Genomic DNA, 15297 nt, shown 5'->3' on the forward strand with positions numbered 1-15297 from the left:
CTGTAGTTCAATCAACAGGACCTAAATTAATACAGTGTTCGCGAGGAATTGTTTCAGTTTGTTACGTCACGTTTATTTATCAGTTTGCGTTGTTAGTCCAAATGCACTGTAATTAAACTGTGAACTCTGGGAATTAAATACCTTACGTTGTATTGAATGTATTATCCTGTTTTGTTCATAACTCTGTAATAAGCCAAGTATGGAAAAAATTGTATAGAACATTTTTGTCTTATATTTACCTCACAAATACACCCTTGAAATATTTACATGCATTTTTGAATCACCCTGTATATATAATGAATAAAACATACTAAGACCACAAAGGCTGTGTGTAGTTATATTTGCCTGAGACAGATATAGTGTCGGAAATTACTCCCATGTTTTTTAAATCTCTATCTGAATTTACAAAGTGTGCAGGTGGAATTTTGGACATAAGTTGACGTTTCAAAAACATTCTGCATTCTTCTTATTTAATGTCAGAGATTTCAACACATTTTAAGGATGTCCATCATTATGAATGTCTGATAAGGATTGAGATAATGATTCTAATATGTTAAAGGTCAATTCTTATTTTCTGACAAATTAAATTGCACATTTTTAAAGCTCTAAATTGAAATATTAAAAACAGAAACAAAATAAAGGAATTCTACTAAAAGATCAAAATCACATTTATTATTCATCATTCAAAATTAAGTTGCAAACACTTCAGACATTGACAATAAAGTTAAGACAGTCTACAGATTTAAAGCATATCTTTAAAAATAAACATCCATCTCATTTCAACTGGTGTATAAGTAATTGCGGAACTTGTTTTTGTATTGTGTTGTGTCTTCATCAAGGACATTTAAGAACTACAAATATGTTGCTACTGTTGTTGTGTGGGTACAAGAATTTCACACACACTCCCCTTGCACCAACATTTGTGGCCACTCCAATGTACTGCCTCATATGTTCCTTGTTTCCAGATGTGTATTTGTAGTCCACAAAAAGAAAAGCCTCTTCTTTCATCTGTTGATGATGGGTCATTTTCACTTTTATTACTGCTAGAAGCAATATCAGTTGTTTGTGCACTATTTTTGTCTTCCTAGAAGTCATGGCCCATAACTGACTTCCCAGGAGGGACGTTTAGTTTGTGATGGTGCGAACTACCAGGTTTACTTGGAGGATAATGAACTTCTTTGAACATTTCTCATGCCTCTGCATTACTTTGCAAGCCCTCCTCAGTATCAGGTAATTTCTGTAAGACATGATCTGGATCAAATGAGATTAGGCCTATGATACAAAAAAAAAAAAAAAAAAAAAAAAAAAAAAAACAAAAAAAAAAAAAAAAAAACCTCTTTGTTTTCAGTAGGATTAGCTGAAATCTTAGTTGGTGTCGGCTTCAGAAGAGATGGAAAAGCATCCTCGGAAATGGTTTCATGAGTGTACTTCTTCCATTCAGTTAATTTTGCTCCTCTCATTGCTCTGAAGACGATTACATCCAGTGGTTAGAGGAGATGGGTTCTATTAGGAGAACAAATCTCAACACCAAGAATTGGTTAATATAGAGTAATGAAGTGAAGTTGTCATCCACTGATGTCCCGTAAGTGCTTGGTTGGAGATAGATCTGGTGATCACGTAGGCCAAGGCATCATGTCAACACGCTGTAGAGTATTTGGGGTGAGCATTATCCTTTTGGAAAACACACTCTGGAATGCTGTTCATGAATGGCAGCATGACAGGTTGAATCGCCAGTCTTATGTACAAATTTACAGCCAGGGTGCATATGATAACCACAAGAGTGCTCCTTCCATCACATGAAATCGCACCCCAGACCTTAACTCCAGGTAAAGGTCCAGTGTGTATAGGCCACAGACAGGCTGGTTTGAGGTGCTCACCTAGTCTTCTTCTAACCAACACACGACCATCACTAGCACCAAGGCAGAACCAGCTTTCATCAGAAAACACAAAAGACCTCCAGTCTGCCCTCCATTGAGCTTTCACTTGACTCCATTGAAATTGCAAGTGGCAGTGATTTGGCATCAGGGCAATGCATGCTATAGGGCATCTGGCTCAGAACTGTCCTTGAAGTAACCGATTTATAACAGTGTGTTGTGTCACTGTGGTGCCAACTGCTGCTTGAATTGCTGCTGCAGACGCAACATGATACATCACAGCTGTATGCCAAATACAATGGTCTTCCCTCTCAGTAGTGCTATGTGGCTGTCTGGAGCCTGGTCTTCTTGTGATGATACCTTCCCCTGAACACTGCTGCCAGCAGTTACGCACAGTGGCTATATTCCTGCCAAGTCTTCCTGCAGAATTTGGAAGGGACATTTAGCTTCTCGTAGCTGTAGTACACACCTCAAAACCAATTCAGCGAGCTGTCAATAATGGTGTCTTCATTGTCATAGAGGCATTACTGACTAATATCAACACACTGTGTCCAATCTCAAAGGTAACTAATGCTCACAATCTTTACAGCATGTATTTAAAGCAAATCTGATTTGCATCCTCATAGTGGAGCAACTAGTGCCACTCTCACATAACTGGCATGAAATCTGAATAATTGTCATCTTTCAGATGTAGAAATGTGCCTACTAACTTTCGTTTATCTTGCACAACTCCTCCTTGGTGTTGGGATCTTTCTTGGCAGTGTCCGAAATCACTGCACACAGTGCCAACTTTTGTGAAACCTGTTGTTATTTTATAATTCTATATGAAAAACTTGACAAGCTTGTACAACAACTGTCTCAATGCTGTAGACTACTTATCTTGTTGACAGCTGCTGTTATAATACTTTCCACCAGTTGCAACAATAGAAAGTTTCCCCTTGATGGTAGTGTGTGAACTTTCAACAATGAGACTGTTCATCAGATATTTAGCTAGATAAACATTAGACCCAAAATAAAAGTTGTGGCCCAAAATAAAAGTTGTGGAATGCAGGAAATACAATCTCATGCTTAAAATAATGAGAAGTGAAAATTAGCAGCAGTTAGTTGCTATGCAGTGGGAAAGAGCAAATAAACCATACTGTCAGAAATTCCCACAGTGACCAAACTCACTCTATTTGATGGTACCTTTGTTATTTTAATGTTACCAGTTTCAGAATTTTAATAAGGATTTGTCATAATTGGCATAGCCAGTAACACACTTATATCTCTAAAGATTACACTGAAATTTGAAATGTATGTGAGGGTAAACCTAAAATGTATGAAGAGTTTTTCTGTGGATAGTGGTAACATGAATATTGATGGGACCAGTAAACAAATTGTGTTACCATATCATATTAGACACTACTTTCATAACTTGATCAGCAGGTGTAAAAATTATTGTGCAGTTGTGGTGTTTCTATGATTCTGGTGCCTATGCAGTAATGATTTTGTCAATTTACTTTTAATTTTAACTTGTGTAACTGGTATTTACTTATTTGAAGAGCACCCTATGAAAGCTGTTTACCTATTGCAGTTGCTTTAGTAGTAGTTGTTTTTCCAGCTGAACAATTCAGTGTGACCGAATACAAAATTGGTTCTACACATGTTGTTGTTAAACCTCTCAGTTCTATAGTATGTAATATTCAGAATATAGAACCTTCTTACTTTGCACACTTTGAGCTAACTATGGGAAAGTGGGGTAGCTACTTCTTAAGTGTAATTTATTAAAACTTAGAAAGCTAGTGTATCAGTGATGTTTGCACTTCGCATGCAATAGGAAAGTGCATTAGAACTTAACTGGTTGTTAGAGGGGCCTAGTTTTGACTGAAAACCATATTTCAAATAATGTTGGTATTGACAATGATGATGTAGATTTATGTAAAAATCCTTGAAGCTACGTCATCTTTTTGAAAATGCCATGTTCTGGGAAGTATGGCTTTGAGAACTTTTCCCTCCTTTCTAAAGTTTTGCATGTAAATTGATTGTATATAATATGAATTGCTAGCATCAATCTAAAAGAATGTACTAAATACACGGACTCATTACTTACGCTGTAGTTCCAGAAACTGTTTCTGTAACTGATAGTAATAAATGTCTGCTATTGTAATTTTTCATGTTGAGCACTCAAACTGAAACACACTGGCTACAAAAAATGAGCTCAGTAAATGTATCTAAACTAGTTGTGGCTGTGACAGTAAAATTTAATTTGTATGCTGACTTATGTCAAGGGCATTTTTGTGTTGAAATTATCCATAAAATAGCATGGCTTATTGTTAGTAGTGCATGTTGTGCTCATTTTTAATCTCTTTTGTCATCTTTAGTTCATAGATATTCCAACACATTTGTTAAAATAATTGTGAGTCACGTAAGAAGCACTGATTGTATTTCTTTCTAGGTTCTGTGGGTCCCTATTCCCCTGCTAGTCACCGAATGCCCACTCCCAGTCCTGTGACGAGACAAGGTGAATACTGAATATACAAGACAGGCATATCTGTCAGGCTTACATGACTTGCCCTAACCCATCTATTCCAATATATTATGTATACATAAAGGCAGGAAGCAGTTAGTTGTCAAATGAGAACATCTATTGGCCACAGGGATAGCCAAAAATCCATAGCGACTTTCCTGAGGTTTCAGAATCACTGGAACTTAGTAGTTATTTTCTCCACCCAATTTTTTTAATTTCTTTATTTTTTTTTATTTTTATTTTTTTAGTATAACACTGTACTTCAACCTGAATTGTAGCACTGAGTATGCATTGATAAAATAGTGTTATTTCTATAGATACTTAAGTTGAAATAGTGTGATCTAAAATCCATTGGGGAAGAAAACTATTTATTTGTACAGTCTGCCTTGTATAGTGTGATGACATAGTACAGTACTAACCAAAAGATTATTAGCTCCCCTTCCAGTTTAGTGAAGCCTGTTCTAAACCAACACTGGAAAACTTTTGAAATGCCAGCTTATTAATCAAATCCTTGGCATATTCCTGACCCCATAGTGCTAAACAGCTATTGCATTAGAATGCATTGTATTCGTGGAATGAAATTTTCATGAAGTGAAATGTCACTTTGTCCTCCCTGTTGTATTATAAACTGTTGCTTTGCATCTAGGTCTTGCTCCTACTTTTTCTATAATGTTAAAACATGGCATAAATGTAAATCAGCTTTTGTAATACGTAAGTCATAGTTTGATGGTTTAACAAAATAATCTGAGAACTTTGCATTGTCTAACAAGTTAGGTTAACTGCAGTGACAGCACCCTTTTCTAGGATAACATTTAATTTAAGGTTACTGACACATTCTTCACTCAATTATGACTTTGAATATATCCTCTCTCTCTCTCTCTCTCTCTCTCTCTCTCTCTCTCTCTCTCTCTCTCTGTGTACAGATTATCTTTACTTTATGCATGGCGTTGATCCTCTCTAAATGTATTAACTCCTGTAACATATTCCTTTGCTTATAACAAATCTAAATCTGGGTTATGTTGTTGCCGTGTATCATATTAAAATAAGAAACATTTTTATAATTTCTTGGAAAATAGTGGGAGCAGAGCAGGTACATTCCATAAAGTAATATACATGTAAAACAAAAGTACGCAAGAACGAAAAGTCAAAGCTGAATCGACCTATCATTACAGCAGCTTCTAATGTGATCATGTGTACAAAATCTTATTAGGCCATGTCCCATCTGGAGATTGCTTTCCTGTTTTAATTTCAGATCTTCTCCATTCCACACATTTTCCCCATTAGATAATGATAAATTTAACTTAATGTTAGGGCATCTCATGTAAGATATAGCTTTTACAACTAATTAATTAAAATTGATATAACAGTAATCTTTAGTAGTAAAAACAAAGTTTATTTGTGTTATTTATAAAGTTGTGTGTCAGCTTATATTAAATGATGCTCCTTTCATTAACAGTTCAAGGGTACTATGTTTTACTATGCATCTAGTTTATGTTCCATTTTCAATTTTATATAATTCTTGTTTTTAAGTGGGCCGTTGAAGCGGGCAGTTGCATTTGTGACAAAATTTTTGGGTTTATTGTTACATGAAGTAAGTTTAAGAATGAGTTGTATTAAAATTATACTCATCTGACATGAATTAATTGTTTCACAGATTCTTCAAATTCTGGTGGTGAGAACATGTATACAATGATGAAGTCTGTCCCCGGTGGAAATATACCAGGTGTAAGTAGAAAACTTAAGGAAGATGATCTGTTTCTGATAATAAGCCAAAACTGTTAAATTTCTTCATTTGTTTTTACTTTGCTAGTTGTTTTATGTTACTTTTGTTGCAGGATTTCCCTATGGCCACTGGTCCTGAGGGTGGCCCAATGGGACCAATGGGACCTAATACCATGGGGCCAGTTATGAATGGTGATGGCCTGGATGGAATGAAGAACTCCCCAGCCAATGGTGGTCCTGGCACACCACGAGAAGACAGCGGAAGTGGGATGGGAGACTACAACTTGGGGGGCTTTGGGGGACCTGGGGAAAATGTGAGTATGAGTGCTGGTGGCTATTTCTCCGAGACGTAGTGCCAGATACAAACACGCCGAGACATGGTGTCTTGCCTAAGGAACCGTCCTACGTTCAAGAGTTTGCTTGCCAAGTTTTCGACTTATCTCAACATCGCTAGATAAATAAAATAAAATTTTTGAACTATTTTTAAATTTAATGTAAGGTATTTCTTAGATGTGGGCAACATACGTGAATGTACACTCTGACCATTAGACGTGTTTGATTCCTAGTTGTAATCATGATTGTGCACCTTAATGTCTGGTGCTATCATTTTCAGTTTTTTTTGTTTACGTTTTTGCTTTCTATTATTTTGCCATGACATAACTAATCACAGCTAGACTGTATGTGTGAAAACACTGAAACTTGAGTTATAAATTAGTATTTGCATGTGAAATATTTGTTGCAGGAATGTGAGATAATGTTTCACTTTAATTCATATGCTGTGGAAATATTTCAGAATTAAATTAGCCATTTGAGTTTCTGTGCTGCTTACTTATTTGAAGCATTTTTTATAGACACTTAAAATAAATTTTGTTGGTCAGATTGAAGATTGTGTAAGTAGGGAAGTAGGGAGGAAGCTACGCTTTGGTGTGATCCACTTGCAAAATTGCTTCTTTTTTTCTCATTATAATTTGCTAGGGGTGTTAAAGCACACCATACTGCTGCAAGATGGAATGCACTCTTAAATTTGTAATTGTGATGAAAATGTGTATAATTACTGAAAAAGTATTAAAGTTTGTGTTTAATTCTCAGTATGCCTCATGTTAATGCGCTTGCCCCTCCCTACTGCCTTCGTCACACAATTAACATGTCCGCCCGCCAAACTCACACGAAGCCGTGATGACGGAAGGGTGTGTTGCATGAACCAAATTTCTTTTCAAAACTCAACTTTACTTTGCTAATTTTCAATTCTGAAATTTTAAAATTCAAAAATAAAAATTCGGTAAAAATTTGATTTCTGTAGATATCATAAAAAATGTTGGAAGTTTGGACTGTGCAGTGAACACTTTCTTCCTTCCAGGACCAAACTGAATCAGCCGCCATTCTGAAAATTAAGGAAAGCATGCAGGAAGAAGCCAAGAGGTTTGAAAAAGACTCCGACCATCCGGATTATTTCATGCAATAACACCCCGTCCCAGGCCCATTCCTCAAACCTTTTGTGGTCCCAACAAATTTCCTTTCCTGTTAGTCTCCTAGTACCTTACCATATCCCACATCAAGCAAGCATCCTAGTCCTTTCCAGTTCCAGGACCTGCAGTCAGACAGAGGATCAGCTTGTTGTAAAATCAGATTGCAGTCTGTAATGTTGTAACTTTAATCCTTATTCAGACACAAAAATGTACATGCTGGCTGAATTCTATATTGACAGCAAAAATTTGCTTATGTTGTGGTTTCTCTTAAACTTCTTTGAAATGGAAATTATGTTGTGAAGAAAAAAAAGTTATACATCAGTCTTGTAGCATGTTCCTAAAGCTAGCAGTAAGGCTGGCAATCTGATTGAGTGGGTTATTTCATGCAGTGTGAATGATGAAACGAAAGTAAGTGTTAAAATAACTTTTCGTCTGTGTGTTTTTCGTGTCTAGTATTGATGGGTGTGTGATATTTTGTGTGTCTAGTGGTAAACTCACGCTATGTACTGTTGAACAGTGAGGAGCTTACTTGGATATAAGAACAATAGTAAAGTATTACTCGCTCCATGCGTCTATTAGCTCTATATGTCTAATTCGCTCCATGACTCTAAATTCACTCTGTGCGTCTAATTCGCTCCATGAATCTGAATTCACTATGCGAGTCTAATTTGCTCCATGACTGTAAATTCGCTCCACGAGTCTAATTCGTTCCACGAGTGTAATTCACTCCACAAATCTAATTCCATATCCTTTCAACTTTGCCATAAATCCTACTAATTTCACTCATAAACTGTAAAGCCCAATAAATAGATCCAATTGCATTATATTGTCAAAAATAAATAGATTTTAATTTCATACATGGGGCTCTATACAAGAAATTAAAATTTTATATTATTTGTACTATAACAGACTATCTCTTAAAGGAACACATTACTGTTGTGAGTCATCTACACCACTCCATCAAATTTAATCTTGTTTCAGCTACCCTTTTATGGTACTGTTGTAAATTTGTGAAAATTGTCTATGTACATTTTTATGCAAGATTCAACCCTCTGACACTTTTATATCACTGAGGCCCTTTGCAGATAATGTTAGTTTAGAATAAAATATAAGATTGTGAAATATCATAATTATTTTAGTCTCCCTTATAGTGGATGTGGTACTGCCTATGTGTTTGCTGTTGCCATTATCGGTAAAGATTTTCCACTAAAATTTAATACGTCATATAAGATGAAGTTGCTAATTAAGTACCATGTAATTGTTTTTTGCAATATTTATATGTGGAATTCGTTTAGGCTAAAATCTGTTGGGTTCATGCAGAAATGTCAAGTAACACAGGCATCATCTGAAGAGTACATGTATTGCTCCAGTAATCCGCATGTATTTATGTAGATTTTTGTAACAATAGGTTCCTCTCAAATAAAAAAAAAAAAAATTAAGGTTGTTACAAGAGAATGGAAAATCTGTCTGAAAGGGAGAAGTTACTGAATAAATTAAGGTTACTATTAGGCAAGATGGAAATGATTCTTCATTAAATTGTTAATAATTGTCATATATCCAAATAGCCGTGACAGTTCAGTATTTATAAAGTATGTGTTAAATTGTTTAATTATGTTAGGGTATTTCTGTCTTGCCAGGAGGACATAGTTTTTAAAAAATGTGTGCAATGTAAATATTTATGAATGTATTTTTTTCCTTTTAATTGTAGCATCTGAATGTGAACTAACCAGTCTGTTTTATTGTAAATAAATGATTGTTTCTTCACATAGTGAGTGGAGCAGCTCACAAATTCAGTTCTTAACTTCCATTGTACTTAGAGCTGCTTTATATACTCTCAAAGATTCAACCTTTGTACAGTATATGAAAGGAACAGTGCGTGGAATTGTAGTATTTGTTCCCCAGATTATGAGTCATGTGGTCTTGCCAGTTTAGTTATACTAAAAAAATAAAAATAAATATAATCTATGTGGTGTGCCCTTTGTGAAAACATCCATCACAACAGATGTAAAGAAAACAGTGTGTGCAAACCCAAATTCAATAAGTATTTGTCATTTTTTTTGTGTGTGTGTGTGTGTGTGTGTGTGTGTGTGTGTGTGTGTGTGTGTGTGTGATAGAGATAGAGAGAGAGAGAGAGAGAGAGAGTGTGTGTGTGTGTGTGTGTGTGTGTCTGTGTGTGCGTGCGTGCTGACCCCACATTCATTGAGTATTTGTACATCATATCATACTGCGTCAGACCTGCATTGTAACTAACACAAAATGTAATAGCCTTTGCTCAAGTTTGCCCATTACTTTTTGTGAAGCATTGGTGTTTGTTAAATATTTTTTTAGTCCTCTGATTATGACTGCGTGATACACTCCATTTTTATCTGTTTTGCGTTATGTTTTATTTAATGTTGTTCACACTTTATAGTATCTTCGATGTGTAAATAATAGAGGCATGTATTATGATGTAAATTATCGGTGTCGCTGCTACTGTATATGTTTGTTTCACTTCCCTTTTGTTAATATTGTTATTAAAAGATAAGATTCAGGCAGGGAAACAGTTTCTGAGTTCTACACACACACTTGTCACTGTACCTGTGGCCATCAAATATAATGCAACACATTTGAGTTATTAGATTCTTATACTTTATTTCCTTTGCCATCCCACATCCTTCATTATTGTCTGCCTCTTCATTCTTTGATTTTGTGTTTCAGTATACAGACCTATGTAAAATTGTCATTGATAACTTGATGATTTAATATATGTTGACCACTGCAAGTTTTATTTGGTTTTAAAAACAATTGTCATATCTCAAACATGGCTAACATTGATATAATCATGAGTATATTAAACATTAAAATCACAGTTGTATAATTTTACACGTAAAACATATGAAAAATGTATGGACAGGAACAGGAGACTCATTTGACATTATTCAAGTCAGTGGAACAGAGTTGCATGGCAACAGTAGAATGTCGGCAGTGAGAGTACTTGGCCACATTAAAGAATTTCCACCCTAAGGAAGAGTAGAGAGAGTGATCAATGGAAACTGAAATTTTTACCTTTTGGATGTGTGTATCTCTTATGCATCCTACCCATTCCGAAAACCTATTTGTTAAAGATTTTCTGCGGAGGTGAGGAAATAGTTACTGATAGGCAACAGAGATGCCCAGAAAAGCTTCAGTTATTGCAAAAAATAGTCATATATAAAATATTTTTGTAATGCATAATAACATATAGTCTATATGCAGGGTGCCACGTGATTTGTGGGTCTGTATACAGGGTGTCCCAGGACAGATGGGCAATACTCAAGGATATGACAGGAATGATTATTCAAAGTGTAGTAAACATAGGCTCTAAAATGCAGGCCCTTAAGGTTTATGATCATTTGTTTACCTTCACTGCTGTGAAGCACATCTCTTCCACTGAGAAAGTGCTCGTAGTTTTTGAGGTATGCATTTTAGAGTCCATGTTTATTAGTCTCTCATACTTTCAATAATCGTTCCTGTCATATCCCTAAATATTAACCATTTCTGCCGAGACACACTGTATTTTTAAAATATTTCTTCAAGTTTTCTTTTTTGGTACTGTCTAGAGAATTCACCAATTACTGTTCTTTGCTAGTTATGTATCATATGATAATGTTGTTGCAGCGGTATTTTTTATCACTATTTGAGTGATATGTAATAGAAATATGAAGCAAAATTGCAGTACACAGGTACCTTAGAAATGAAGTGGACAAATTGGCAATTGATGAGAAGCACTAAGTACTAGAGTAGGAAGTTTGGAAAAATATGGAAGGTGCCTTATGTTGGATTATTGAAGGAAACATCAGGGCACCTGTAAACTGAAGGTTCTTCCTCGGCCTATCCAAGTTTGTTGTAAAGAGTACCTTTAAGCTGTTCTGTGAGTGTACACCAACCCTCCCATAGCACACTTTTTGAAATGGTGGCTACACACTGCACAGACAACCTGGAAAGTGCTTATAATGCACCCAATTTGTTAACAATATACAGAGCGTGAAAACTGGTACCTAAAATAAGTAACACAAGAAACACACACAGACGGCACTATGTAAATCACAGAATGCTCCACTGCCCTTGTAAATGAAAAACAGTTTCTCCATCACCCTGTATGCCAGCTGTATTGAGGTTTGTTCCACAACACTGAACTGAATTGATTTAGTGCAGCCATTGAAAACCTAAATGAGGGTGACTTGTCTCAAATCTGACTGAATATAACATAATATTTTCAACCACTGAAAGATTTGAGAGAGTAATTACTAGTGATTATTACTATTTTACTAACATGATGCTCTATTTGTTATCTGTTAAAAAGTACATGTCTTCAGTTCTTTTGTGTAGGTTTTAAAAATAAATATTACCTCGGTCTAGATCCCATAGAAAATCAATGATGCAGATTCATTAATTAGAAGTCTTAAAAACTTCTCTAACCTGAGGCTCATTACAAAAATTTTGTAATTAAATATTTTGCGTGATTTTGAAATTACCAGACAAACTAAAATTAATCATTCTGCTAATTCTGATGCACTTCTGTACCAATTACTAGTAGTAATAAAAAAAAAAAAAAAATATGGAGGACAAATTGCTCTGCAAACAGGTACTCTTCATTGGTAGGCATAGTGACAGTGTCCACACCAAACATACAGTTTTTTTTCTCAAGAGCAACAAAACAGTTTCTATGTCAAGCTCTTTGTATTGTTATTGTTATTGTTATTATTATTATTATTATTATTATTATTATTATTATTAAGTTCTGAAGATTCATAACTTAGCACATACGATTAATCACATTATTTGTTTCTTCCTATGTGCATCAGTGTAAATTAGGAGGAGCTATTTCAAAGAATTATTCTGAAATAATGGCATTGTTGTCATGTCTAGTGTAAATTAATTTTGAGCAAGCCGAATAATATTTTGCTTCCATTACCATCTTGTGCAGAAATAGTTATGGCTTAACATATCTGTGCATCACGGACACTGTATATTACATCTGCTTCTGGTGTATAAACATCATATGGAAAGGAAGATCATGGGAAACATGTGTTAAACTTTGACAAAGGGTCATGGAATATTCTTTTATAGCCTTTGACAGAGAAACCTTTTCCCACTTAAGTGCACTCTCCAACTTACTCATTACATGTGGATGGTATTTACACTGAAGGTGCCAAAATTCGTATTTGCATTTTAGACAAGAAACGATAAGATACAAAACAAGAGGAGAACTAAAGTCTTGTGGTTAAATCTATTGTAAGATCCTGATCTTAATATTGCTCAGTATACAGTAAGAACAATATAATCATAAGTCACTTAGCTATTTAGTACTCTTTTGTTATGTAATTCATAAATGAATATGAAATGTTACCAGTTAATTAACTCTATAAATCTCCAATGAATCAATATTTGTATCTGCTGTAATGTTTTTTACATCATAGCTAACACACACAGTTATGTCAAGACTGGTACTGTCATGAATACTTTATTAAGGCACACACAAGAAAGACAGTGTTCAGTGTTTTCAGTGGATGAATCTCTTGGAAAACAATTAAATACACTGTAAGAAAAAAATTGATAAAAAAAAAAGATCCACGGAAAAGGAATTACGTGAATGGGACAGAATCTGGTAGATGTGATCTATGTGTACAGGCAAACAAATGATTAAAACTTAAGAAAATTGGATGATTAATCCAAGAGAAACAGATTCATAAATTGAGCAAGCCGGTCTGGTTCTACATCATACTCTCAGCACCATGCAATGAATGTGGCAGAGGGGATTTCTGGTACCACCAACCGATCCCCCCCACCACCGTCTTCCTCTCGTAAATGGTGCATGGAAAGAATGATTGTCAGTAAGCTTCTGTATTAGCTCTAAGTTCTCACAATTTCTTGTCATGGTCATTATGTTACATGTATGTGGGAGGGAGTAATACATTGTCTGAATCTTCCCGGGAACTGGTGTCTTGAAATTTTAGTAGCATATTTCTCCATGATGTATTGATTTACCTGTGGCCCTTATTCGGCTAACACTGATTGACAGAGCTGTTGGATGTTCTCCTGAGGGACATTTTACCAAATTCTGCCTAACTAGTTAGTTACACTGTTAAAATCCCACATCTGTAGGAGGGCTCTTCCAATAAAATGTTCTCAATTGGGAAGAGATCTGGCAACCTTTCTGGCCAAGGTAGGGTTCTGCAAGCCCAAATACAAGCAGTTGAAACTCTAGCCGTGTGTGGGTGGGCATTATCTTGCTGAAATGTAATTCCAAGATGGCTTTTCATAAATGTCAACAAAAAATGTCATACAATATTGTTGATGTATTGCTGTGCTGTAAGGGTGCTGCAATGAAATGAAATGAAATGGCACCCCAGATAATCACTCCTGACTGTCTGGCTGTATGGCGGGCAACAGTCGCTGTCTGAGGTGTCTCCAGAGATGTCTTCACTGGTCATCAGGACTCATCACTGAAGACATTCCTATTCCAGTAAATGAAATTTCAGGCTGAATGTACTAAATACCACTGCAAATGGGCTTGGTGTGCAGAGGTCAATGGTAGTCAGTACAGGGGGTGCAGTTAGCTCAGTCTTCTTTCTGTGAGCCACATATTAATGGTCCTTACAGCCATTGAAGCATAAGTTGCAAGTCAAATCAATGATGATGATGAATTCGGGGCACTGAGTGCCTCTAATGATTGCTCATTCCTCACCTTCTGTTGTCTTTGTAGGTTTACCAATTCCTTCTGGATGATTTGTTCGTCAATAATTCACCCATTTCTGCCAGCATCATCAAATAGTAACATCACACTTAATCAAATGTTGAATGTTCACCGATTACTCCAGTCAGCTTCTTTGAGCCTAAATACATGTCCTGTCTAAGATGCTGACATCTGAGTACATTGTTACTGTGCAACTGAGTATGTCCGTATTAGTCTTTAATATTTTGCAGTATTTCTTGTATTGTGCTGTAGCATCAACACCAGAACTGCTTTGAATTGGCAGATACAGTTTCCTTTTTGTTTTACAAGATTCCCCTATTCCTTGAGTAATCCATGGCTTCTTCGTAGACTTCGCTCTAACGTTGGTTAGTTTTGGGAGAAAACGGTGTTCAAATAAGGTAAACACTTTATTAGCAAAAGTGTTATATTTTTCATTCATGCCATGAGCACTGTAAACATCAGTCCAGTGAATGTCTCTGAGGAGTGTCCTAAAATAATCAATTTTTGGCTTATTGATTACCCTCTTGAGCTCATATTTAACAGATTTTATATCCTGTTCAGTATTAACATTTAACAGAAGGAACTGCATGTCATGGTCTGAGAGGCCATTATTATCAGTTTTGTAATATAATTTTGTTCATTGAACTTTTCTATGAAGATATTATCAATGGCTGTTTGTGAGCAATTAACTACCCTAGTGGGGAACTTTACAGTTGATTGATAGTGTTACTAACTCAAATAAGTTCTTATTTGGAGAGCCTTTAAGGAAATCTACATTGAAATCACCAGCAACCACTATTTCTTCATTTTTGGTTGTTAAATGGGCCAGTACAGCTTCAAGGTGGTTTATGAACAGATTAGTTACCTGCAGGTGCTCAATATACACTTATTATGAAGGACTTTTTGCGAAATTCTACTTCTGTTGCACGTGCTTGCATATTTTGTTCTTGGCAGAACTTATGAATGTCAATGTCCTTAAATTTATGACAGTTCCTGATGAATGTGGCAACTCCT

General features: G+C 35.6%; 1 protein-coding gene across 6 annotated transcripts in view; it reads left to right on the forward strand.

Annotated features, from left to right (window-relative positions):
- The window catches only part of LOC124556799 (single-stranded DNA-binding protein 3), a 382113-nt gene extending 371928 nt beyond the window's left edge, over positions 1 to 10185 (forward strand). For 4 of the 6 annotated variants that reach the window (XM_047130814.1, XM_047130818.1, XM_047130815.1 and 1 more), the window contains 4 exons: positions 4309 to 4374; positions 6035 to 6105; positions 6216 to 6416; positions 7460 to 10185. In XM_047130814.1, the coding sequence (XP_046986770.1) occupies positions 4309 to 4374; positions 6035 to 6105; positions 6216 to 6416; positions 7460 to 7564 (443 nt within the window). In that variant the 3' untranslated portion in view covers positions 7565 to 10185. The remainder of the gene's footprint in view (positions 1 to 4308; positions 4375 to 6034; positions 6106 to 6215; positions 6417 to 7459) is intronic. The other 2 variants (XM_047130816.1, XM_047130817.1) reach the window with 1 other exon arrangement.
- Positions 10186 to 15297: the final 5112 nt, after the last annotated feature.

Source organism: Schistocerca americana, chromosome X (genome assembly GCF_021461395.2).
Source record: "Schistocerca americana isolate TAMUIC-IGC-003095 chromosome X, iqSchAmer2.1, whole genome shotgun sequence".
In the NCBI taxonomy this organism is placed as follows: Eukaryota; Metazoa; Arthropoda; class Insecta; order Orthoptera; family Acrididae; genus Schistocerca; species Schistocerca americana.